Below are 27,281 nucleotides of genomic sequence, written 5' to 3'. Positions count from 1 at the left end.
ACAGATGGGCAGGGTATGAATAATAAAATAATTGTTGTTGTTGCAGGCACTGTCCACCAAGAGGGAAAACATTATCAACACTCAACCAGGGCTCTGACCGGCTTTGCAATCCAGACAGGATTCGGAAACCCCCAAAGTTTCTGAACATATGATGGCAACAGCCCCAAGCTTAAAGAACGTAAGGGGGGTCTTGGTGGATCAGATTGAAAGGTCTATCTAGTTCTAGTCCAACATCCTGTTCTGGCAGTCGCCACCCAGGAATTCCAAAGGGAAGCCCACAAGGAGGACCAGGGTGCAACAGCACTCTCATCTGCAACTCCCAGCGAATGGCATTCAGAGGCATGTTCTCCCCCTGGTCCTGGAGATCATTTGTACTAGTCATCGTGACTAGTAGCCATGGGGCTAGCTTCAGCATCCAATTTCTCCCCGAACCACAACCCTGTAGAGCAGTGGTTCCAGATTAGCTAAGCACTGTGGACCGCCAGTTGTTCAAAAGCCAAGCCATGGGCCCTCTACTTTTGAAAATGTTGGCATCTCTATGGTAGGTTTTGCTATGTGGATGGTGGCACAGATCTCCTGGAGTCTGTGGACCATCAACTGGGAGCCACTCCTGTAGAGCAATTGTGCCTAAAACTTTCGATACTAGCTACAGGTGGTGACTATTTTAGGCACGTCCAACTGAAGCACGATTGCTAAAGCACGGCTACTTTGGGACATGGAAGAGGGCAGAAAGGGGGCATAATGGGGGCCAGGGACAGACATCCCCATCCCACGCGAAATGGTCGCTGCCTGTACTAGGAGTTTTGCTTTTGGTTTACAATGGTACCTCGGGTTAAGTACTTAATTCATTCTGGAGCTCTGTACTTAACCCGAAACTGTTCTTAACCTGAAGCACCACTTTAGCTAATGGGGCCTCCTGCTGCTGCTACGCCGCCAGAGCACAATTTCTGTTCTCAACCTGAAGCAAAGTTCTTAACCAGAAGCACTATTTCTGGGTTAGCAGAGTATGTAACCTGACGCGTATGTAACCTGAAGCATATGTAACCTGAGGTACCACTGTATAAGATATGATACAATAATCTTTATTGTCATTATCCCATACAGAACAACAAAATTGAAAAATCTACATAAAACATTCAAAACCCAACAAGCCTGCTATTCCAACCTAGTTAGCCCCCTAAAAACTCTGATACCCCATTTTTAAATACAATATACACCCATAGAGACTCCTTACACTGTGTTTAAAACCAAAATTGCATTTGGGTAGAAACTGTTTCTCAGGCGGCTAGTCCTAGTCTTTATAACCCTGTACCTTCTTCCTGAAGGCAGAAGCTGAAAGAGATCATTTCCGGGGTGTGCACTATCCTGCGCTATCTCTTTCTTATGGCACCTGGAAGCATAGATTTGATCCAAGGTGGGTGCTAGTGGCAGCTTTTCTCTCTGAACCCCAAAGCGGTAATGTTGAAACTGAAGTCTGCTACCCCAACAAACTGGCAACCCATTGAATGGAGGCAGCAGGATGCACCCTATGCGGCGTGTGGCTACCTGCCCCGATCCTGAAACATCCAGGTATCTTAAAAGGCCAGCACGTCCCTGGTTCTCACAGTTGAGCAATCAAAACGTGGGAACAGGGCTGCCAAGAGCTACAAAAAGGACTTTTACACCAGAATGCAAAAGGCCCGATTCAAAATGAGGTTTCAGGGCTCAGGAGGATGTGTGGCACCATTTCGTGCATGAGAGGCCAGTGACGCTACAGCTCTTGATCACAGCAACAGGTGGGACTTGAGAGGAAGAGTCAGGTCTGTATTGGCACACTTGTAGCTGACCCAAACTGTGCTAAAGAATAAAGCAGTGAAGGTGATCGCCTCATTAGGAAGAAAGAACACTGGCCGGGAAGGGAGAATCTTGATGGCTTTCCCTGCTTTACTATCTGTAGTTTGGCTAGCTTTAGCTTTCACATACTGCTCAGCCAGAAAGGAGCCCACACAAAAAAGAGCAATAAGGTTTACCCTGAATTAGGGCTCATCCACACTCTTGCTTGACTTGTCAGACCCGTGGAAAGTCCAAAAAAAGCAATTCTGCTTAGCCAAGCTTCAATTCAGCAGGTAAGACTGAACTTTCGCAAGGCACAGCCGTGGAACAACGAGAAAAGCTCTTGAACCCGGAGGAATTAATCGGTACACAATATGATCAAAATATGGTTCAAGCAAAAGTGTGGACAAGCCTTTATTTGTTCACGTGACCCTTTCTAGGTGATTTCCAGAGGGGATGGGGCAATCCAGTCCAGTGGGCAACATGCAAATAATAAAATTATAACTATTAAATTATTACCTACCTACCTGTGCTTTAGTTAAAAAAAAACCCCATCAAAGTTTGGGTTTTTTTAATAAAGTATTTATATACCACTTTATCATGTAAAGAAAAATATCAAAGCGGTATACAGCAATAATACATAAAATATATAATAAATTTAAACAATTAGCCATTGTGCAAATTTATAAAGAACTCTGCGGTATCCTCCCCACAAAGTTACCAGTGCCCTGGTAACCAAAAAGCTTTGCCTGAGCCTAGCCCAATACTGATGTACACACACAAGCCAATTACTCTCTATGGTAGCGCATGCAAGCAAACGGCTTCACAGCTGAAGTGTGCAGAGGAAGGACAAGTGAATGGAAAGCCCAGAAGATAAACAAACTTGCCAATCCCAGCCTGTCATGTAATGCAGCCTGCAAAGCAGCTCATGGAACGACAAACTGGATGATGGCCCTCAGCGCCTACGTCGTCTCATGCACCCCAATTTCCAAGCCCCTCACAAAACTCCCAGAAGTTAAAAACCCAACTAATTGTGAAGTGCAAAGTTTACTCTTTAAGCAGAGGCTTGACAACCATATGTCAGGAGTGCTCTGATGGTGTTTCCTGCTTGGCAGGGGGTTGGACTTGATGGCCCTTGTGGTCTCTTCCAACTCTATGATTCTCTACTCCCTTGGCACTAGTTGGGTCTTCTTGCATTCAGGTAAGAGACACACCCACCTTAAAACAGGGTCCAGAACAAGTTTCCAAAAGACAGTTCAGAATGAGACTTATGGGTCATTTTATAATCTAAGGACAGTCAACAGCAGCGCATCACAAAATATATTTCGAGTCAGATAAGCTTTTCCCCAATAAAGCCTTTTGACAGGCCCTTACATATTCACAGCTGTCATGGACACAGAATTTGGGACCACGTTACTAGTGATCTAGAGCATTACAGTAACAGATGACCTCTCCATCCAAGTTTCTTAATCTGCTTTTGCTCTCTGGTTGCAGTTTCTAGGCAGGCCGAAGAATGGCAGAATCTCAGCCTTCTTATCTCTTGTCCTGACAAATCTGGTTACAGAGTGTTAAATGCAAGATAGGAAGCCTGAGGGGAAAACACAAAGGATGGAACCACAAGCTTCAACCAACCAATAAGGCAAGAAACTTTTGACAACAGGGTTGCCAGTATATATCATGCTTGGTGTTAATAGTTTGTACTGTCACCAGTGACTCCCACAATTGCAGACAAGGCTCCTCGAAAGGTTTACTTGTAACATGTGTGAAAGAAAGAAGCATGCCTACAATTTTCAATCAAGAAAAAAAAGTGCACCCATCACCAAAAGTTTGGGAAACTTTGGCCTGGTCATACCAGTCATTAAAGTTCCCTCTTTGCAATATTAACCTGAAGACCCGAAAATAAATGTTCTAAAAAGCACAATTACAGTATAGTACAAAAAGAGAGAGAGAGACTTTCTTCCATACACAAACCCTTTCCGCCAGTGATCCCAAGGTATACAAAGAAAACAGCAAGATGTATTGGAGGAGAAGTTAAGCGATTATTTCAGGAGTTAATATTTCACACCTCAGGTGTTGCCATCAGTTTATCTCCTTCAGGCAGGGCAAAACAGCTTTCCACTTCTATACAGGGAGACCAGCATTGTAGTTTATTGATTTAGCAACACAAATAGAAAGCTCTCTTAGAAACCATTCAGAACAAATGGCTGAAAAGAAAGATGGGAGGAAGCCCCAGTACGTTGAGCCTTGAAGTTCAGAAAGTACAAGACTCAAATTGAAAGTGTACCAGAAAATTACACCAAGCCCATCAGGGTCATGTGACCAGGAAGAGCTAAATGTGCAACCACCACAAGGTACCAATAAGCCTGCCAAATCCCACCCCCAATGTGTTCAATTCTTGCAGAGAGATGCTCAAGTTCTGCACCAATAGCACACGTTGACCCCTCTGAGGAGTTGAAGGGTCACCATTCAGCCTAAGTCAGAGCATCCATTTATCTAAATGCCCAGAGGAAAACTGGGATTTCTATACGGTAAACGTCTTTCCAACCACCTTACAGGTGTCATAAAAGCAACCAATGAGTTTTCATCTCATTGGGCCTTCTGGCAGTTCCCTCATTGCAAGAAGCAAGGCTACAGGGAACCAGGCAGAGGGCCTTCTCAGTAGTGGCGCCCACCCTGTGGAACGCCCTTCCAGCAGATGTCAAAGCGATAAACAACTACCTGACATTCAGAAGACATCTTAAGGCAGCCCTGTTCAGGAAGTTTTTAACGTGTGATATTTTACTGTATTTTTGGTTTCTATGGAAGCCGCCCAGAGTGGCTGGGGAGGCCCAGCCAGATGGGCGGGGTATAAATAATAAATTATTATTATTATTATTATCTATTGGAGGGGAGAAAGAACACAAGCTTTTGGACTGGGATCATCAGGAAGCAGTCTGAACATACATTTTGCTGCAACAGTTTAAACCTGTGCCTAGGGATAAGAATGTTCCGGCTCTCTTGGAGAAGCCTTTCAAAACTCTCAGGAAACAAACTGACCTGGGAAGAAATTTCCCAATAAGACCCTTAGGTGAACAATGGGCGCAGCTGCTTCATTATGATGTGCCCATTTGGTCTAAGGAGTGGCGAGGAGAGGAGAAAATGATGAAAGGCACTTTAAGATCCTTCCAAGTTGTGTTCCAGATGAGAGAAGACAAGGGAAGCTGCTTCTCTGGAGGTGGGGAGGAGGCTTGCTGAATGTGGAAAGTTCCTGGGCCAGGAGAGAGGTAAAGCACTAGATAAGCGTATCATTGGCTGGATAACTGGATTAATAGTTAATGCCCAAACCAAGCGAGGGAGCCTTAAATGTTACTTACTGTAGAAAGAAGGGATTTTAAGTGCAAGGGGCTACTAATGATTATCAGCACAACTCCAGGGCTTTGGGGAGGAAAATGTGTGTGAGGAAAATGCCTAGATTTAAAGAGGGGAATGTTGACTTCTGGTCAAAAGGTGGAACTGATGATGGAATGGGGTGGGGAGAAAAGGATGGATGATCTAGGTTAGGAAGGAAGGAGGGTATTCAGTCTCACCTAAAACAAAACACCCAGTATTGGGGCTGGGGTGGAGCTAAGAATGGATACCACAAATTGAGATTGAGAGAGGTGGAAATGACAGCCAGCTGTTGAGAGATGCTCTAGCGCTAGATTTTAAGCACTGAGTGAGCAGCAGGACCGGAGCCTGTCAAGGTCCTCCCTCTAATTTCTATGACTCCAGAACTCACCTTAGTGATTGAAGGTGGAGGAGTCCTAAGAGATGGAATACAAACAATGGAGGAGAAAGCACGAGAACACAGCTAGATCAGAGCAAAGGCACACCCAGCCCAGCATCCCTCAGGAAACAGGGCCTGAAAGCAACATCACCATCACCAATCCAACCCTGCCAATCTCCAGGATCTGGTCTGTTGAAGTGCACTGAACCCTTAGCACAGGAGGTTCCCCCTTACCCATCACAGGTCCTTGGATGTTGAAATACCCCAGTTGGTAGAACATGGGACTCGTAATTTCAAGGCCATGGGTTTGAGCTCCATATTGGGCAACAGATTCCTGCACTGTGGGAGTTGGACAGCATGACCCTCATGGTCCCTTCCAACTCAACAATTCTATGAGCCCCACCTGCACCCAGATATGTCCAACCCTCTCTTAAACCCAGCTTTAAAATTGGGGTGGGAGGGAGAGAAGAGTATTAAATATATTAAGAGTATTAAATAAATTACTGTAAATATATTAAATTTGGGAAAGTGATAAAAGGGCGTGCAACAGGAGCTGGAATGTGAGGGGTGGGTGAGAGACAAGGAGGGAGAACAGGGGTTCAGGCCCCCCATAGTGCGTATATAACATAACATACATGCATATCTCTATACTGGGGGTGGCGAATAGAAAGGGATTTAACACCTTAAACTGGGAAAAGGGTAGGTGGGGGTGATGGGGAGCTGGAATGTGATGAGGTGGGCAAGGGGGGGGGAGGGAAAACTGGGGCTCAGTACCCCCCCCACCAAATTTGCACATGAATGCCTCTATATGTGGGGGCAAAGGGGAGGAGGGTTTATACCTTAAACTGGGAAAGGGGTGGGTGGGGGTGATGGGGAGCCGGGGCTGGAATGTGATGGGGTGGGCATGTGGGGAGGAGGGAAAATGGGCTCAGTACCCCCCCCCCCGCACGCCAAATTTGCACATGACTGCCTCTATATGTGGGGGCAAAGAGAAGGGGATTTAACACCTTAAACTGGGAAAGGGGTGGGTGGGGCTGGAATGTGATGAGGCGGGCATGTGGGGAGGAGGGGAAACGGGCTCAGTACCCCCCACCCCCTGCCAAATTTGCACGAATACCTCTATATGTGGGAGTAAAGAGAAGGGGACTTAACACTTTAAACTGGGGAAGGGGTGGGTGGGGGTGATTGGGGAGCTGGAATGTGATGGGGTGTGCGAGTGGGGAGGAGGGAAAGCTGGGGCTCAGTACCCTCACCCCCACCCAATTTGCACATATGTGGGGGCAAAGGGGAGGAGGATTTATACCTTAAATTGGGGAAGGGGTGGGTGGGGGTGATGGGGAGCTGGAATGTGATGGGATGGGCAAGTGGAGAGAAGGGAAAACTGGGGCTCAGTACCCTGACCCCCACCCAATTTGCACATATGTGGGGGCAAAGGGGAGGAGGATGTATACCTTAAACTGGGGAAGGGGTGGGTGGGGGTGATGGGGAGCAGGGCCCCTCCCAGCCCCCCCTAAAGTGTGTCTATTTCCACATCTTTACACTGGAGGGGTGGGTGGGGGGCTTGGGAAGGGGCGTGTCCTCTGTCCAGCCCCTCCCACTGGGGAGGGGGAGGGGCCCTCAGGGCGGGGAGGGGGTGGGGGAGGGGGCGAGGCCCGCGGCTCCCCCTCAGGGCCCGCTCCCCCTCCGCCGCCGTCGTCGTCCCCACCGCTCCCCGGCGCCTCACTCACCGTCTCTGCGGCCCACTGCGGCCCCTCCGGGGAGAGGCAGAGGGAGGCGGGCAGGCAGGGCCGGCGCAAACACGCAAACACACGCACAGCGCCAGATACCACACACTCCAGAGGGCGGCGCGCGACGTCACAACGCACGGCGACGTCAGCGCGCCCGCGCCGGGACCCGCCCTCCGCTCCCCGTCCCTCTTCCCCCGCTCCAGTCCGCGGCGCCGTCGCCCCGCTACGTCACCTCCTCCCCACCTCCCTCGCCTCTCTATTGGCTAGGGCTGCCGCGCGTCAAGCGCCGACGGGCAGCTGCCCCAGCCAGTCAGCGGCTTCCTCAGAGTTGTCGGGCGGGGAGCGTGAACTCCCACCTCCTCCAATAGGAGAGCGGAGCTTTCCAACCCCTTAATCGGGGGGAGGGAGAGAGATCAGCCCCACCCCACGCTTTTTCTGCCGCCAATCAGCGGCGGGGGAAGGCGGGCTTTGAGCTCCCGAGCCGCCAATGAGCTGGCGGGAAAGGGCGGTGGGGTGGAGACGGAGGCGTGGCTTCCGAGATAACGCTCCGCCCCCTGCGCTCCCTTTTCCCGCCCAAAGCGTCTCCTCAGGCAACGACATTCCCTCGCTTTCAATTTTCTGAGGAATTTAAACCGCCCCTCACAAATATGGATCTACTCGGTCCGATAAACAATACATTTTAGGCCCATATTCCGAACAATAGTGTATCAAGCACTACGTGCCCGTGCGTGTGTTCCATTTATATATTGAAAAAATAAATGAAATAATAGTTTTGGGTTCTGAGAGACCAAATGTTACCCGACATAAATTTATTCGTTCTTTTACTTCTGAAAATAAAGAAGAATGTTAAACTGGCCGTTGCCCTCAAAGGGAATAAAACCTGTTCATATATCCAGTCATAACTAGAAATGGGAAAATTTTCCACAAGTGGACTGACAGCATAGTTTGTAAACTAATACAAAGTTTATATGTATTGCATAAAACGCATAAAACAGAATAAAATGCATTTCACCTTCAAAATAATGAGTAAAAGCTCGTAAATTTTCCCCACAAACTTCATCACAGTTTGGCAAACGGCCTTAACTGGAAAAATCACACAAATTAAAAAATGTCCCAAGGGCCCAAAAAAACAACAATGAAAGAAACGTGATAATTTCTATGATATATGGTATGGTTTTATTGTATATACAAAGAATGAAGCACATGAAAGTGAATTAACCCCCAGTTTACAGCACAGTTTGTCGAGTATAGACCGGATAGGGTTTTATTTCATTTTATTTCCCACAGTCCATTTCCTGTAACAGAAAGTAAACAATACAATAAGGCGAAACACGTCTACGTTAGTGGAAAAGTCTATTACGGCTTGCAGGCTATTAGTACACGGCTAAGCTCCTAATATTGAAAATAGATTTTATATACAGTATTTATTTTTCGGATGAGCTCTTAGATCCTAATAACTTTCATTTGCTTCAGCTTTTATATGCCGGAGACGCTTGTCCTTTTCCCTTTCCTGTGTTTGTTCATATTTTGAAATGCAATAAAAACGCAATCTGAAATAAAAGGAAATAAAAATAGAATTCTATGATTCTACGTCCACAACAAGCAAAGAGGGATTTGTAAAGAAACCCCACAATTCTCTTTGCCAAGGCTCTTAAAAAATCCCTGTTTGACAATGGCATGAACTCGCCATCCTAGGAGCTTTTTAAGCAAAGATTGGACAATAATAATAATAATAATTTTATTATTTATAGCCCACCCATCTGGCTGGGTTTCCCCAGCCACTCTGGCTGGCCATCTGCCATGTTGATCCAGTTGAGATTCCTACATTTCAGGGGGTTGGACTGGATGACCCTTGGGGTCCCTTCCAACTCTGCCATTTTATGATTCTGTGACCTAAGAAGTGGGGAAAGACCCAGCTCAAGGGTGTTTCCAAAGTCCGTGTCCTCCAATGGAAGTCGGTAATTTAGCAGCCATGGCTCAACCTGGGAATATAACAGGTGGACTAAAGCTCAGAACGAGCCCAGGCTTGCAAAAGAGGTTAAAAATAATAAGAAAATTGTTGCTGTTTTTTCCCCCCTGGCTGTGTCTGAAGCAAGAGGAAGACCATGCAAGTAGTAGGTCCTCTGCATGAAGATGGAAATTTTCTATTGGGTAGATAAATAGGTACCGCTCCGGCGGGAAGGTAAATGACATTTCCATGCGCTGCTCTGGTTCACCAGAAGCTGCTTAGTTCTGCTGGCCACATGACCCAGAAGCTGTACGCTGGCTCCCTCGGCCAATAAAGTGAGATGAGTGACGCAACCCCAGAGTCGGTCACGACTGGACCTAATGGTCAGGGGTCCCTTTACCTTATCAAAGCTAGATCACTCAGTCTCCTTCGGATGTTATTAGGCTGGTAACTGAATCCCCCTGTTCACGCTTACTTTCTGCTTGTGTCTGTCCTGTTGAAAGGCCCAGCCTGCTTTGAGTCTGATCCTGAACCCTCTAGGATCTTTCTTGCCCTCTGCCTGTGGCTTCCCCTTTCGTAACTGCAAATGGAAACCTTTAACTTCTCTCTGGACTCCTCCCTACCACCAGCAATGACTTCCGCCCCAGCGGCACACACTCTGCAGCTGTCAGGAGTGTGTGCCTGGCGGTGTTTCGCAAGTGCTGATGTTGAGCAGAGTGTGTCCTAACTAAAGCAAGAGCACAGAGATCTGCACATCCTGTCAGAAGGGCCAGCGGCTGAACCCAGAGCTGCAGCATTTCAGCTGACACGGAGAGACCTAAGGCAGAATGGTTAGCTGAAACAATTCTTAACGTGGGTCAGAAACAGTGGGTAGTGGGTGGTGGGCAGATTCTGCGCCATACTTGTGTTGAGCTGCTTTGAAAGTTTGCTTGTTGAAAATCTGACCTCTTTCCTTGCCACTCAGCCCTTCCTCCTTGTTATTATGCAAATAAGATGTCCAAAATATAGTGTTTCTAGCCTTTTCTTGTTCCAAAATTCTGCCTCCGTCCTTGAAGCTCTTGTTGTGGCTTGGAAGCCACATCTTGACAGTTGGCAGACATGAGCTTCCTGTGTGGTGTGTGCAAGCCTGAGTGGCAGATCAACCTTTCAAAATGAAGGGACCTTCTGGTGTGGCGTTTGATAGAAGAATGAACACACTTAAAACAACAGCAAAAAATATAGATTGTGGATTATGAGAAAAGGTGCTGAGCCTTGTAGGACCCCTTCAGCAATGGGAAGAGCTGCCGAAGGGCAAGACCTTCTCTCAAAGTGCTTGAGAAAAGTTGGGACAAGTTTCTGCTTGGGATAGTTTTCTGTTATAAGAGACCCTGTTTGTGAAGAAGTGAGCTGAGATATGGGTGGACAGCACCCTAATAGAGACCCAGAGGTTTATCCACTGTGGCACCAAACTGTGTTTTGCAAGTGCTGTTAAGCAAGTGTTTTGCAGAGGGAGCTGGGAAAGTTGAGTAATCCAAACAAGCCAACACACAGAATAAGTATGGGAAGAAAATATGAATCCCTGTGACACAAATGTGGTGGGTAAATAACAAAAGGAATGAGCTGGGTCCTCTCTCCAGCAGAGAGCGCCAACAGTAGCAAAGCTTAAACTCACAAAGTTAAGCAGCACTGTAAAGTGTTAGGACTGTAGACTGTTAAACTTTTTGCATAAGTCATTTAGTCCCTTTGCAAACTGCTTCCCTCTTTCTGCCTCTCTTGCAATGAACCGACCACACTGTTAAGTAAGTTTAAAATGCTTTACTAACAAAACATTACAAAGATCAGGTTCATGCATTTATCTAAGCAGCAGCAGGAAAGACACAGGCAGAATACTCTTGGGTGGAAAATACAGAAAGATAGCTTCAGACATGTGCTCTAAGCTTGGAGCTTTCTTACGCAGGTCTTCCTTGCTCAGATACATCGTGCAGAGAGGGGGAGAAATGAACAGGAAGAGAAGGCTTCTCTTCCTTCCTCATCAAAGAAGAGGGGGGCATGAGTCTAGGAAATGCAGCTCTATTGCCTTAACCCCTTCATGCACTGACTAGCAGGTCATACATAGTTAAGTCTGATTGTAGTTTCCCACAATTAGTTCTAGAGGAGATGAGACTATGCCATGGTCATCAGGGCAATGAAATAACAAGGAGAATGGCCTGCTTGATTGGAGGAGAAAACCCACATTGCTTTTTCCATTGCAGTCAGATTCTCTGGTTGTGTGTGACGTGGACCCAGAGCTGAAGGAGAAACTGAAGAAGTTCCGGTTCCGGAAGGAGACTAACAATGCAGCCATAATGAGTGAGTTTGCTATAGCGCATGCCATCTCCCTATTTTCCCCCTAAGATTGGGGGCTATGGTATTAGGGCTTGGCACACCTGCCATAGGAACATAGGAAGCTGGAATCAGACCACCTAGCATGGTAAACTAACTGACAGCTGTCTAAACTGAGTGACAATGGCTCTTCTCCCTTTCTGGCAGTGTTCTCTCCCAGTTCTACTTGGAACTGCGATTGGCATTTAACTACTCCTAAATAAATAAATAAAGGGACGCAGGTGGCGCTGTGGGTTAAACCACTGAACCTAGGACTTGCCGATCAGAAGGTCGGCAGTTCGAATCCCCGCAATGGGGTGAGCTCCCGTTGCTCGGTCACAGCTCCTGCCAACCTAGCAGTTCGAAAGCACGTCAAAGTGCAAATAGATAAATAGGTACCGCTCCGGCGGGAAGGTAAACAGCATTTCCGTGCGCTGCTCTGGTTCGCCAGAAGCAGCTTAGTCATGCTGGCCACATGACCCGGAAGCTGTACGCCGGCTCCCTCGGCCAATAAAGCGAGATGAGCACCACAACCCCAGAGTCGGCCATGAGTGGACCTAATGGTCAGGGGTCCCTTTACCTTTACCTTTAAATAAATAAATGAATAAAAATTGGGATCTTCTGCATACACAGCAGATGCTCTACTACTGAGCTACAGCTCTTTCCCACCCAGTGCAAAACAGATGGGCTGCCCCACATCTCACAAGTGAGGATGGCAGTCCCCTAAGCAGGCATCATAAACAGCTTAGTACAAGGTGGTACCTAAACACTGGTGCATTTCAAGCCTTTGTGCTTCGTCAGGGAGTGCTTTAAAAAAGAAAATAGAAATGAACGCAGTTCTCTGACAATGCGGTGTTTGTTTTTTCTAACCTGAGAAGCCTGAGGCATACCAGATTGAAATGTGCTGGGGATCTGTGCACCTTTGTGCACATCTGTGGCTTTGATGCTGATGGAACTTCTCTTGGCAGCTGCATAGGCAATTCTTAACTGCGGTTAATCAGGTGTCACTGATAAACTAGAAGGGGGTGTGAAACGAGCTGTTGGCTGTAGTCCTTCTGCATACCATTAGGCCACTACTTAAGGGCCATTTCAGTCTCACCAGCAGTTCTCTGGCTCACAACTCCCCCCACCTGCCCCGCAAGGTAATTTGTGAAGGTGAAGGAGCTTGGGATTGGCTTTGATGTATTTATTTATTCGGTGCTCTTGTATCATGCTTTAAGTCACCCAAGTGACCTCAAAGCAGTTTCCATACCAACAAATAAAACAAAAATCATTAAAAATTCACGGGACACAATTAAAATATCAATAACGAAACCACAAAAGATCAGTGCTATAATGCAGAACAGACTCAAGGCACAAAACAGTCTAACCTATGGCCTCTGGAAGCTGGAGAAAAACAAACGACTTTTCAGTAAGCAGCAGCAGCAAAAACCCATCAGTATCACGGGAACATAGGGATATCGGACGCTGCCTTATACGGAGTTAGGCCATAGGACAGATTTCAGGACAGATGAGAGAAAGTCCTTCCTTCATGCAGCATATAGTTAAACGGTGCAACTCCCTCCCAGAGTCGGCGCTGATGGCCACCAATCTAAAAAAGTAAAGGTAAAGGACCCCTGACAGTTAAGTTCAGTCGCAGACGACTCTGGAGTTGCGGCGCTCATCTTGCTCTATAGGCTGAGGGAGCCGGCGTTTGTCTGCAGTTTTTCCAGGTCATGTGGCCAGCATGGTTGACAGGAGCTGGGACCAAGCAACAGGAGCTCACCCAGTCACAAGGATTTGAACCGCCGACCTTCCGATTGGCAAGCCCAAGAGGCTCAGGGGTTTAGACCACAGCGCCACCCACGTCCCTGGCCACCAATCTAGATGGCTTTAAAAGAGGATTAGACAAATTCATGGAGGAGAATGCTGTATGGAGGAGAATGCTGGCTCTTGTGCTCAAATCCTGCTTGCGGGTTTTCCATAATGTGAATCTGGCTTGGCCAGTGTGACTAGATGGGTCCTTGGCCTGATCCAGCCCACTTCTCTTATATCCAGCTTGTTAAGTTGTGGGTAAACATATCAGACAACAGCGATTCTTCAAGCAGCTCTTGTTTATTCACAGGCCAGAACTGAACTGAACTGAAGGGTTCAGCCAGCCTGCTTATATAGAGGTCCGCTACAACGCAACAGTAGCCACTTTCTGTAACTATCCAATCACTGAACGTCACCTTCAATCCCTTATTTGCATATGTGGACCTGAGTGAAAACTATCTACAGTAACCCCCTGCTGGCCCAGGGTGAGAACTTCAGTACATAACACATCTAGCTCAGTATTTTCTACAGTGGCTGGCAGTGGTTCTCCAGGGAACTTCCGCATGCAAGGCAGATCTTTCTAAGAATGGAGGTGAAATCCCCTTACTAGGTTTTTGTCTCCTCTCTCCTCAGTGAAGGTGGACAAAGACAGGCAACTGGTGGTGCTGGAGGAAGAATTCCAGGTATGTAAAACCTTTCCACTTCTTTTTCCTATTTAAAATGAGAATCATTCCTCCTGCTTTTATTTCTTTTAAGCACCCTGATTCAGGTCAAGTTTTAAAAAGTACCCCTCATTCGAATTCAGAGGCTGCAAACGAAGGCTGATAGGCTTCAGGTTGAAGCAACACAAAGGTGTTTTTATACCGTATTTGCCTGAATATAAGCCACATCTTTAAAATTGAAGGGGGTGGGGGAAGAAAAAACCCCTCAAATATAAGCCACTCCCTTCCTTGCTGGTCCTGGCTACAATGGGGGGGGGGGGAGCTGCAATGCGTTTCCGATGGCCTTTCCCCTTCTTCGCTCTCTCTCTTCCTGGCCTTGGGGGAGAAGATGGTGCCGCTTCCCCACGCTCCTGGTGCTGTTTGCTCCACGCTCCTGGCTGCAGACTGTAATGTGGTGAATATAAGCTGCACTTTAACTTTGCACGGTCAGAATTTGTGGGGAAAGTGCGGCTTATATTCAGGCCAATACTGTACAACGTGCGCGCGCACACACACAAATTCCAGCCTTCCCCAACCTGGTGCCTTCCAGATTCCAAGCATATTGGACTTCAGTGTTGTTATGTACTGAGTTGAATAGGATTCAGAATGCAGCAGTCTGATTGGTCCTAGAACAATAGGATTCAGAATGCAGCAGTCTGATTGGTCCTAGAACAATAGGATTCAGAATGCAGCAGTCTGATTGGTCCTAGAACAATAGGATCCAGAATGCAGCAGTCTGATTGGTCCTAGAACAATAGGATTCAGAATGCAGCAGTCTGATTGGTCCTAGAACAATAGGATCCAGAATGCAGCAGTCTGATTGGTCCTAGAACAATAGGATCCAGAATGCAGCAGTCTGATTGGTCCGCAGGAGCCACCCAATCCAATTCCAGGTGGAAGTGACTCCGCAACCTGATTGGCCTACAGGAGAATCCCAGAATTAGCCAATCACGTGGGGCCCTTTGTGTAAATAATGTATACAAAGCAGACATTTGGGGGGGACTTCCATTCCTCACTACTATGAGCTGAATAAAGAGCATGAAATCCACACTCGACTCTGAGTATATTTCAAGTGTGCTGACTGAGGCTGATGGGAGTTGTGGTCCAAAACATCTGGAAGGCACCGGGTTGAGGAAGGCTGGTGTGCTACACCCCCATCGCAGGTGTTCTGCTGCACAGACCAGGGCAAATGGCTCCAGGTGACTCATATATGTGACGCCCAACCACACAGTGTAGGGAGAGGCAAGCAACCCTCTGAGGTCACATGCAGGCTTACATGAACTGAGGAAAGTTCTCCCTAGCTACCAGGTGTGGCGATCAGTTAGATTCTGACTATGGGGAGAAGGCTTCAGATTTCATCGCAACACTTATCTAATCGTTTACCTGCAGTGTTCGTACGCTGTATAAAAACAGCAGATTTCCCCCCCCCCCTACAAAGCCAGCAAGTGATTGAGCTGCAGACTTTGTTGTGACTATAAAGTGAAGGCATTACAGAGTGGGGTTTTTTTTTTTCCTGGAGAAAAGCGTAATTGTCTCCACTACAGACAAATGTAAGGCTTGAACAAGCTACTCTGCCCAATCATAGTCTTGTTGTTGGGAGGAGGTGGAAAGCAGGGATGTTGAACACTAAATAAAGACCGTGCGGAAGCAGAAACCTGCTTTTTTATATTGCAGGAGAGTGGAACTGTAATCAACCGGTTCTCTCACACACATATAATAATAATAATAATAAATTTTATTTATATCCCGCCCTCCCCAGCCGAAGCCGGGCTCAGGGCGGCTAACAACACCAAAATAGTGCGACATTATAAAAGCATTATAAAAATTAATTAAAATCAAGATTGATGGCAGCCATAAAGTTTTGTAAAGGTTGCCAAAGGAGGGAGTCAGGCTGCGCCCTAACCAAAGGCCTGGCGGAACAGATCTGTCTTGCAGGCCCTACGGAAAGATGTCAAGTCCTGCAGGGCCCTTGTCTCTTGTGACAGAGCATTCCACCAGGTTGGAGCCGCAGCCGAAAAGGCCCTGGCTCTAGTTGAGGCCAGCCTAACCTCTCTGTGGCCTGGGACCTTCAAGGTGTTTTTGTTTGAAGACCGTAGGTTCCTCTGTGGGGCATACCAGGAGAGGCGGTCCCGTAGGTATGAGGTACGTAGGTAAATGTGTGTGCACACACTTACTTTTCACTTCACTTCACTTCAGCCTGCGACAGCAACTGAATTCCCAACTCTTCCAGCAACTGCCTGGAATCTGACATGGAGAGACATCTCCTTTTCCCCAAAGAAATTGCGTCAGCTCCTCCATTCCACCTTCCTGCATTCTTGACATGAATTTTGTCGGTACATTACAAATTACGAGGCTGGGTTAAAAGCAAATTGAATTTCAGATCAAGTTTAATATCTCAGGGGAGCGATGTGCTGATGGCGTCATTTGCTTTCATATTTAATTCAACACGTTATGCAAGAACCCTCACACGCATTAGCGAAATGTTAATCAAATGGCAGCGCGGAATATCCACTCCGCTGTGTTTTAGGGAAGCAGGAAAACTAGCGGCGGGGGTTTCAAGGGAAAATCTCTTCCCATTTATTAAAATATGAAACGACTGGCAAGTTTTGCTTGTCAAAATGGAAGCCCAGCAGCGCACACTTTCCAAGAAAGGAACTGATGCCTAATAACATTCCACTGAAATAATCCAGGAGGGTCCTAGCCTGGGAATGGAAGCTTCTAAACAGAGTCAGCTTGTTAGGGGATCCTAGAGCCACAGCTTGCTGAAAACAATGGACTGGAGGGTGAGTTTGTCCAAATGTCAATTAGTGCTCCCTTCTCAGTTCACATCACGTAGTTCTTGTGCCTGCTGGCGTCATCTGGCAGCGCTTCCAGATGGTCACTGTTTTGGGGTAGGATCCAGTGACGTCATCAGGGCCGTTGTAAGCATATCGTAGGCGAAAAAACCAAGTGGCTTTTAAAATACAGCCAATTAGCCAAATGGAAAAACTCCTACCAGGCACCTTGCGGCGACCAGCCGAAGCCCATAGCAAAGTCCGAATCCCAACCCAGAGGGCGGGTGGGTGGGAAAACCGCAGCAGCTGTAAGGAAAGAAAGGGGCGAGCTAGGGCTGCCCCGACCTTAAATGCGCGTGGTGCAAAGCTCCCTCTGCCCCCCCCCCAGTGTTTCCCAGAATTTTTTAGGGAAGACAGCGCTGCAGGCAGGGCTGGAGGAAGTGGACAGCAGCTGGAGGGCAGCTTCTCTGGTGGAGAAGAGGCAGAGGCTGGACGCAGTGCCTCCTGGCTCAGCTGGCAGCTTCATGCCACGGTGGCTACGGCAGACGGAGGCTCCAGTGCGGCGCTGCTTCAGCGTGGCATGGCGGAGGTGGGCAAGGGCAGTGAGCTGGTGCTGGGAGGCGCCGCATCCAGCCTCCACCTCTTTCCTGGCGCCCTCCAGAACTTGGTGCTCCACGCCACCAGCCTCTATGGGTAAGATGCCACTGGATGTCACGACAAAACCAGGGTGCTCAATTACAGTTGACTTGGCACCTTTGCACAGCAAACTCACTCCCTCCCCCTCGGCCCCCAAACCAAACTTTTTGCGATAAGGAAAGTTAAAGAGAATTGCATGGGATAACAATTGCTTGGTGCAGCTATACTCGCCTCACAAACAAATCAGAACGGACACTCAATAAATAGCCAACTTCACTTAACCTTCCTGCACCCTTGGTGCGAACAAATAAGGATGAATAAGGCTCAATCAACAGGCCGCCAACAAGTGACTTTACCCTTAGCTTTTCAGGCTCTGAGGAGGCCTCGTTTATATCCACCTTCCAGCCTTGCCCTCCCTCTCGCTGCTCTTGAGCACCAAAGTCTGCAATCTCATGCATCAGGAGTGTGGAACCCATTGCTCTCTAGAAGGTGCTGGACTTCAATGCCTACCAGCCCCAGTTAGCACGGCTTGGGGTGAAGAATGGTGGGAGATGTAGTCCTGCAACATCTGGAGGGTCACAGATTTCCCCATCTCTGCTATATGCATTTATCTGGAAATAAATTGAATTCAATGGGATTTCTGAGTGTGCATGCATAGGATTATTCACAAGGCTGGTGAAGGAGGGCCAGCTTCTGCACCTTTAACAAACAGACTTCCAGTCTCCCCCTTGCTTCAATTTATTCCCATTGGTACAAGGTGCCCAAGACTCGGCTGCATCAAAGGACACAGCAGTCTTGAACAGGAAGGCTGTCGATCCTTCCAGCCATCTTGTTTGTACGTATGTGGCAGCAAGCTCTGCTTAATTCTGATCCTTTGCCAGTTCATTACAGGGCTTGTGGTGCCTGCTTGGCTGCAGCAAAGAGGATTAGATAATGGGCTAATTCAGAAGAAAAGAACTTGTGAGCCCTTCCTCCCTTTAGCAGCAGAGATGAAAAGGCAGTGGGAAGCAGCAGTCTTCGGTGAGGGAGGTGTGCATGCTCCTTCCTTTTCCTCCAATCATCATCATCATCATCATCATCATCATCATCATCTATTTTTTGTACCCCGCCCATCTGGCTGGGTTTCCCCAGCCACTCTGGGCGGCTTCCAACAGAGATTAAAAATACAGTGCTACCTCGGGTTAAGTACTTAATTCGTTCCGGAGGTCTGTTCTTAACCTGAAACTGTTCTTAACCTGAAGCACCACTTTAGCTAATGGGGCCTCCCGCTGTCGCCGCACGATTTCTGTTCTCATCCTGAAGCAAAGTTCTTAACCTGAGGTACTATTTCTGGGTTAGCAGAGTCTGTAACCTGAAGCGTCTGTAACCTGAAGTGTATGTAACCTGAGGTACCTTGAGGACACCTTGCGGGGCTGTTCCTCTCCTATACACCCAGATAGAGCAGTGTTTCCCAACCGGTGTTCCGCGGCACACTAGTGTGCCGCGAGATGTTGCCTGGTGTGCCGCGAGCGAGTCCAAAAAAGGTTGGGAAACACTGGTTTCTCTTTCAAAAAGGAAACGTGGGTTAAAGCGGTGACGCCGCCTCCCACTCACTTTCCTGCTCTGGCTTCCCTAACAGTTTTCCGAGTTGCGTCACTGGATCCAGCCCCCTTTTCCACATGTGACACGGGGCTGGAGGGAGGGAAAGAGGGCTTTACGTCGCGCACAAAGGCAGCCTCCTAGAAGTGCTCTGGGCCGGCGCCGTTTCACCGAAGGCGCCGGAGGACCCCCACCCTCAGCTCCTTCAGAAAGGAAGCCCCGCCCCTCGGCTCCCTACGCCGCCAGGCAGCTCAGCTGACTGACGAGGACGTTCTGCGGCGGCGGCCGCCGCACAACCACCGCAGTTGCTGGCAGCGTCCGCAGCGCAATAAGTAACAGCGCCTGGTGCTGCCAACTCTTTCTCTCTCTCTCCCGCCCCGCCCCCAAGCTCTCGCACGCCCCGCGTCAACATCGCCGCGCGCAGCTTCCCGAGCTTGAGGCCAGCCGCTGCACGCACGCGCCGGCTCGTAATCGGCTCCGGTTGTTGCCTTTCTCCGCCGAGGTCGGTGGACCCCGAGCCTAGGCTTCCTTCCCGCACCCCGCTTTCCGAAGACCGCACACCAGTTGGGCCAGTACATATTCCCCTCCCGTGACTAGAGCGGAATAGCCCTTTCTCTTCTTCCCCAACCCTTGTTGTTGGAGGAGTCCCTCAGTCCCTCGCTTTGCTGCCTCCTCCCCCCCCCCCCAAAGCTTGGAGGTTCCCCGGCAAGGGGGAGGGAAAAAAACAACCCCGCTGACGTCACGGGGCTGTAATGGTGGTGTGCCTCGAGATTTTTTTCATCAAACAAGTGTGCCTTTGCCCAAAAAAGGTTGGGAAACACTGAGATAGAGGACAGAAACCTTTCAGCTACCACTGAGCCACAGAGCCTTTGTGCAATGTCAGAAGTGACAAGCAAAATTCAGCATCGCCGTGGGGGGTGGCAATCTGGGTGCAGCTGCCTGGAATGCTGGGTGGGAGCAATGGCTAAGCAGAGTGCCACCCTTGGCATTCGGTGCCAGAGATTGGAATGTCACCTGTCACCTGTACACACCTTTCAACCTGCGCACAGGCATAGCATCTGAGCTCCACCCTTGACAGGGAATAGCCAGAGAGGAATGGCGGAGGAGATGCTGTACTGCATAGACCTGGGTTCAAATCCCTACTCTTCTGCAAAGCGCATTGAACACTACCCGCCTGGGTTTTTCCAGATGACCTATTTATTCAGCATTCATCCTTAAGTGTCTTATTGTTTCCCAAGGGTTTATATACCACTTGATTGTAATGAAACCTCAAAGAGGCGCTGACAGAAAGAATAAAACAATAAAATTATCAGTAATAAATAGTTATAAAACAACGATTTGAACCATTCCAAACAGAATTGAAATCAACGATAAGCTAAAAGCTGGATTAAAACAAACGCCAGCGTTCTGTATCTGGATAGGCTTGCTTAAACAAAAATGTTTAATTGTTTGGCACCTGTTTTGGCAGGCGCCCAAATGAGTGCAGTGAAGGCACCTGCCTGGTGACGACAGGCAGGGAGTTCCAAAGTGTGGGTGCCACACTAAAATATCAATGTGTAAGAAGTGCAGAATGAGTATTATGTGACACTTGTACCAGTGCCTGATCCTTGGATCCATAGGTGCCACCTCCCTGGGTCCCTGAGTGCCCGAGCACTCACAAATTCTCTATGAAGAAGCCGGGCACCCACAAATTTTGGTGCCAGGGCCATGCACGCTACATGGCACCCACAGTCCTGGGGCCAAGCTGGCACTCCCGCATGGATCAATGAGCTCAAGTGGGCACATATAGGATAAAGTGATCTCCTCTGAAGGAGTGGGTATGTAGCTTGCAGGTCCTTCTGGATCCCTTGCTGTTACTTGAGGCTCAGGTGGCCTCAGTGGTGTGGAGTGCCTTCCATCAGCTTCAGCTTGTGGCCCATCTGCGCCCTTATCTGTTGTCTAGGCTCCACTCCTGTTGTCTATCCTCTAGGTTAGATTACTGCAATGCATTATATGTGGGGCTGCTTCTCCAGAGTTCAGGAACTTTAGCTAGCGCAGAATTTGGGGCAAGATGGACTGAGCATATCACACTAATCCTGGCTCTGACTGCATTGGCTGCTGATTAGTTTCTGGGCCCAATTCAAAGTGTTGGTTTTGACCTATGAGGCGGGGTAGGCAACCTAAGGCCCATAGGCCACAAGCGGCCCCCGGAGGTCGTTTAACTGGCCCACAAACTGCCCCCAAATTGAACTGCCCGCTCAGCGAGTCCCCGTGCACTGCGCTAAACCGGCGCAGTGCAGCACGGGGGCTTGCTTCCGCAGCGCCAGAAATCGCGTCTGTGCAGACACTGGAAATCGCATCTGCGCAGATGCTGGAAATTGCAGGTGTGTGCGTTCACACACACACACACACAATCCGGCCCACAGTGGGATTTCCACTGGAGTGAACCAGCCCAGGCAAAGCAAACCTTACCAACCCCTGCTATAAGGTCTTAAACAACTCAGGACTGCAAAACTTCAAGAATTGCCTTTCCTTATGTGAACCAACCCCTGACCCTGCAATCATCATCTGAGGCCCTTCCTCGTGTGCCTCCACAACAGATCTAGAGGGTGGTAAAATGAGAAGGGGCCTTTTCTGTGGTGACTCCCTGCTTGTGGAGTGTTCTCCCCATGGAGGCTCACTTGGAGCCATCATTACATATCTTTAGGCTGAAATGTCTTGCTTCAACCAGGCCTTGGGCTGACTGACATTCACCCTGATAGGCTTGTGGGGAGTTTATTTCCCTTCCTGTTAATCACTCGCTCGTCCTACACTATTCAATTTGCCCATCACTTTCCAAACTGCAAACAGCCACAGTTTTTGAAAAAGTGAATTGTTGTGCAGGGGGTGGGGGTGGGATCTCATCCCTTCCTACGCAGCTACTCCCCTTGGGAAGACCCTTGCCTACAAAACTGACGCCTGATTTTTGTGATCTTCTTTAGGACATTTCTCCAGAGGAGCTGAGAAGCGAACTGCCAGAACGCCAGCCTCGATATCCTAAGTGTTGTTTGAGTGTGTTTGTGAGAGGGGGATGGGATGGGGGACAACTGCAATTCCTTTCGCATTCAAAGGCATAATACCCATTTTGAGGCAGTTGCATGATATAATTCACACGCAACTGGAGCAGGAACCAAAGATGCTTTTGGACTAATAAGGCCAGTCCTGGGTGACCTGAGCTCTTTTTCACACATGGTGTGGACACAAACCTTTTACGACTGGGCTGTCAACAGCTACTAACTGTGATGGCTCTACTCTGCCACCAGAGTCAGAGGCAGCAATGCTGGGATCCACAGGAGGGGAGAGTTGCTCTTTTCCTCACGTTCTGCTACCTGGATTCCCACGGGTGACCACATTGAGAACAGGGTGCTGGGTTAGATGGGTCGTTGATCCTGCAGGCTCTTCTTATGTCCTTATGCTGCGTTCTTAGGACAGGAAGTAGCCCAGTGCCTACTGGGAAAATAATAATAATAATAATAGCAATAAATTTTATTTATACCCTGCCCTCCCCGGCCAGAGCCGGGCTCAGGGCAGCTAACACCGGTAAAATCACAGTAAAAAACATGATGGGAGGGGGAAAAACAATTTAAAATGCAGGTTAAAATGCAATTTAAAATGCAGCCTCATTTTAAAAGTAGCTGATAAATCAAGACCATAAGGGGAGGGAAACATAAGGGTCAGACTGAGTCCAAACCAAAGGCCAGGTGGAACAGCTCTGTCTTCCAGGCCCTGTGGAAAGATGTCAAGTCCCGCAGGGCCCTGGTCTCTTGTGACAGAGCGTTCCACCAAGTCGGGGCCAGTACTGAAAAGGCCCTGGCCCTAGTTGAGTCCAATCTAACCGCCTTGCGACTTGGGACCTTCAAAATGTTGTCATTTGTGGACCTTAAGGTCCTCCGCGGGGCAAACCAGGAGAGGCGGTCCCGTAGGTACGTGGCTCCTAGGCTGCATAGGGTTTTAAAGGTCAAACCCAGCACCTTAAACCTGACCCTGTACTCCACCAGGAGCCAGTGCAGTTGATAAAGCACTGGATGAAAAGGAGAGAGAGAAAAAAGAAAGGGGGGGGGACACTGGGGAATGAGATTTGTGGATTTCCGCATCCAGGGAGCTCCAGAGCCTAAGGTGTCCTCACAGAAGAAGCTCTTTTCCACCCCTTTGCCAGTTGGAGACAAGCTGGTCCAGTTTCTTCCCCCCCTCCCCAATGTCTACCTTGCCATGAGATGCCCAGTTGCTTCCTTGACTGTGCCTGTGTGTGTTTACATTTGTAGTTTACAGCTATAAATACGTCCACGATGATGGCCGGGTCTCATACCCTCTCTGCTTCATCTTCTCCAGCCCAGTCGGTGAGAACCAGTGACTTCCTCAACTGAGGGTGACCAAGGGGTGGGATTCTCGGCTTCCTGTCCAAAGAGTTGAGCTTGGTGTATGTCGAGAACAAATGTGAAGCGTTGAGGGCGGTGGGATGGGGGGAGGCCTGTAGGGTTCGATTCTGAGTTGGTGCAGCACCAAAGGGCCAGGTTTCAGGGCCCTGGGCCTCCCCGTAACAACAGCCAAGCTGATGGGCATTGTAACCACAAACGTTCTGGATGAGGCCAGGTTGGGGGAAGCTATTACTGTATAACTGGCATTACTGTGATAATGGCCGTGTTCACACCATGCATTTTTAATAAAAGTTGTTATTAAAATTTGTAAGGACAAAAAGGGGAAACTTTTGCACAGAAACAATAGTAAACCTTGGGGGGAAAGCATAATAATAATAATAATAATAATAATAATAATAATAATTTTATTTATACCCCGCCCTCCCCAGCTAGAGCTGGGCTCAGGGCGGCTAACACCAGTAAAATTACAGTAAAAACAAGTTGTTGTTGTTTAGTCGTGTCCGACTCTTCGTGACCTCCTGGAACAGAGCACTCCAGGCACTCCAGTTTGGTCAAACTCATGTTGGTAGCTTCGCGAACACTGTCCCCTTCTCCTTGTGGCCTCCATCTTTCCCAACATCAGGGTCTTTTCCAGGGAGTCTTCTCTTCTCCTGAGGTGGCCAAAGTCTTGGAGCCTCAGCTTCAGGATCTGTCCTTCCAGTGAGCACTCAGGGCTGATTTCCTTCAGAATGGAGAGGTTTGATCTTCTTGCAGTCCATGGGACTCTCAAGAGTCTCCTCCAGCACCAGAATTCAAAAGCATCCATTCTTTGGCGATCAGCCTTCTTTATGGTCCAGCTCTCACTTCCATACATCCCTACTGAGAAAACCATACCTTTAAATATACGGACCTTTGTTGGCAAGGTGATGTCTCTACTTTTTAACATGCTGTTTAGGTTTGTCATTGCTTTTCTCCCAAGAAGCAGGCGTCTTTTCATTTCATGACTGCTGTCACCATCTGAGTAAAAACATAATAGAGGGGGGGGGGGGGAACCAATTTAAAATACTGGTTAAAATGCAATTTAAAATGCAGCCTCATTTTAAAAGTAGCCCATAGATCAAAACCATAAGGGGAGGGAAACATAAGAGTCAGACTGAGTCCAAACCAAAGGCCAGGCGGAACAGCTCTGTAACATGAGGTTCAGCAGGAGGAGGTGGAGCAATGGCCATATTTCCCATGCGAGTGGGAACTTAGGAATTCACGTATAGGTTTGCGAAATGAAAAATTAAAGGAATGAAAGAACGAAGAGATAGCTCAGTCGTGGGTTCGAGTTCTGCATTGGGCAAAAGATTCCTGCATTGCGGGCAGTTGGGCTACATCCTTTCCAGCTCTGGTTCTATGATCATAGATTCCCTTGCTTCCTAGTTTGTTGTAGTCCAGGAGAAACACAAAGATAAAGAGAATCCATCTATCTAAACATACCGTATTTTTTGCTCTATAAGACTCACTTTTTCCATCCTAAAAAGTAAGGGGAAATGTGTGTGCGTCTTATGGAGCGAATGCAGGCTGCACAGCTATCACAGAAGCCAGAACAGCAAGAGGGATTGCTGCTTTCACTGCGCAGCGATCCCTCTTGCTGTTCTGGCTTCTGAGAGTCAGAATATTTTTTTTCTTGTTTTCCTCCTCCAAAAACTAGGTGCGTCTTGTGGTCTGGTGCGTCTTATAGAGCGAAAAATATGGTACTTTCGCAAGTCCACACCTTGGAACAAACAGGATGGACCATACGGCCATGGGCTTCTTCATTTTGAAATAAAATCATGCCATATTGCAAAACCATTGGCACAGAGAGTTGTTAGGAGACCCTGATTCCCTTCCCAGAGCGGTTTAATACTTAACCCCTCTTTGCAGGGAACAGAATTACAGTCCTGGGAGGGCAACAGGGGGCTTCTCTCAACACCCTCAAAAAAAAAAACCCTACAGCTGTCAGAAATTCTCTGGGGGAAGTCATCTCTGTTTAAAGTTGTATAATGGTGCTTCAAATGTATGGTGAGATCGCGGCCAATGTCTTTGAACATTCCAAAGTGCTTTAAAAACGAGTCATTTGAATGATTGAACGCCAGTCATTTGCTAGGTTTCCCCCCACCCTACCGGTGGAAAAACCCAACAAATCCCACTTCTGTCGCAGAGAGATAAGGCAGTGCCCTTTAGCACCTGTCTGCCTTGGGTTCAAATCCCAACGTCGCCGTAGCAGGAACTTGTTTTGTGGCCTTGGGGAAGTCCGCCTCTCTCCACCTCAGCCAGTCCTTAACTCCCTGACCCGCTGTGGATCACAGCGCCCATTGTGAACGAGAAAATGAACAGTCATTGCAACTAAAGGAGCTGCCTTCTCCTTTCCCCTTGCAGGGTGCAAGCCGGAGCAGCAGATGATGTACGCCGGGAGCAAAAACAGACTGGTGCAGGCAGCTGAGCTCACCAAGGTATTCCAGGCACACTTCTTACCTCTGGTTTTGTCCATAGCTGTCATGCGTCCCTTATTTGGTGGGACAGTCCCTTATCCCAGCGCCATGTCCCGCTGCTGTCCCTTATTGATGATGTCCCTTAAATAAGCTACTGAAGGTAATGGGGCCCTTTCTATATCCAGCTGACCTTTGTCAACAACAAATTGTTGCTGTTTTTTGTGTTGAATATGCTATATGGTAATTTATGGACCTACTGTAATAGGTATCTAAAGCCATTTGCACGCAACAAAATATGTATTTTATAAAAGTAATTGTTGATCCCTTATTTTGGCTGCTGATCCCTCATTTTCGAGGCTGCTGGTCCCTTATTTTCAAATCTGTAAGTTGACAGCTATGGTTTTGTCCCTGATCGTCTTGGCATTGTTTTTGGCCTCTCTTCCTGCCAGAAACAACCCCCTCCCCAGCCTCTTGGGATTCTAGAGAGCAGCCTGGTTGCCTGGCGCAACCCGGAGAACGTGCATGTAACCTTAAACCCCCCAGGAGAAGTGGAAGAGGATGAGGCAACTGTGCTTTCTCGCTTACATCTTCCTCTCCCCCTTTCCCCATGCCTATATGTGGCTTTTTGGTCCTGGGCAGCGGGGGATTCTTGTTTTGGGTGCCAGAACCGGGGTTCAGTTTCTAGACCAGGGGTAGGCAACCTAAGGCCCAGGGGTCGGATGCGGCCCAATCGCCTTCTCAATCTGGCCCATGGACGGTCCGGGAATCAGCGTGTTTTTACATGAGTAGAATGTGTGCATTTATTTAAAATGCATAATAATAATAATAATAATAATAATAATAATAATAATAATAATACTTTATACCCCGCCCATCTGGCTAAGTTTCCCCAGCCACTCTGGGCGGCTCCCAATCAAGTGTTAAAAACAATACAGCATCAGACATTAAAAACTTCCCTAAACAGGGCTGCCTTCAGATGTCTTTTAAAAATAAGATAGCTGCTTATTTCCTTGACATCTGATGGGAGGGTGTTCCACAGGGCGGGCGCCACTACCGAGAAGGCCCTCTGCCTTGTTCCCTGTAACTTGGCTTCTCGCAGCGAGGGAACCGCCAGAAGGCCCTCGGAGCTGGACCTCAGTGTCCGGGCAGAACGATGGGGGTAGAGATGCTCCTTCAGGTCTACTGGACCAAAGCTGTTCAGGGCTTTAAAGGTCAGCACCAAGGCTTTGAATTGTGCTCGGAAACGTCTTGGGAGCCAATGTAGGTCTTTCAAACCCAGTGTTATGTGGTCCCGGTGGCCACTCCCAGTGCATCTCTGGGTTATTTGTGGGGCATAGGAATTCATTCATTATTTCCCCCCCAAAATATAGTCTGGCCGCCCACATGGTCTGAGGGAC

At 48.2% G+C, this 27,281-nt stretch overlaps 2 protein-coding genes across 4 annotated transcripts in view; one reads left to right on the top strand and one right to left on the bottom strand.

Annotated features, from left to right (window-relative positions):
• SAMD4B (sterile alpha motif domain containing 4B) overlaps nucleotides 1-7,441 on the bottom strand; it is a 34,770-nt gene extending 27,329 nt beyond the window's left edge. The window contains exon 1 of one of the 2 annotated variants that reach the window (XM_081922060.1): nucleotides 7,285-7,441. The gene's annotated coding sequence lies outside the window, so the exon portion shown is untranslated. The remainder of the gene's footprint in view (nucleotides 1-7,284) is intronic. The other variant, XM_081922061.1, reaches the window with a different exon arrangement.
• A 2,130-nt stretch (nucleotides 7,442-9,571) lies between these two features.
• Nucleotides 9,572-27,281, top strand: part of GMFG (glia maturation factor gamma) — a 114,280-nt gene continuing 96,570 nt past the window's right edge. For both annotated transcript variants that reach the window (XR_014171087.1, XM_081922478.1), the window contains exons 1-6: nucleotides 9,572-10,062; nucleotides 11,464-11,560; nucleotides 14,000-14,049; nucleotides 22,016-22,067; nucleotides 23,330-23,410; nucleotides 25,832-25,905. Coding sequence is in view for 1 of the 2 variants with exons in the window: in XM_081922478.1 (XP_081778604.1) it covers nucleotides 10,060-10,062; nucleotides 11,464-11,560; nucleotides 14,000-14,049; nucleotides 22,016-22,067; nucleotides 23,330-23,410; nucleotides 25,832-25,905 (357 nt within the window). In the remaining variant the exon portion in view is untranslated. The remainder of the gene's footprint in view (nucleotides 10,063-11,463; nucleotides 11,561-13,999; nucleotides 14,050-22,015; nucleotides 22,068-23,329; nucleotides 23,411-25,831; nucleotides 25,906-27,281) is intronic.

Source organism: Podarcis melisellensis (genome assembly GCF_964234715.1).
Source record: "Podarcis melisellensis genome assembly, chromosome: 8".
Lineage (NCBI taxonomy): Eukaryota > Metazoa > Chordata > Lepidosauria > Squamata > Lacertidae > Podarcis > Podarcis melisellensis.
Note: the sequence above shows the minus strand (reverse complement) of the source record. Positions and strands in the feature narration are given on the sequence as shown.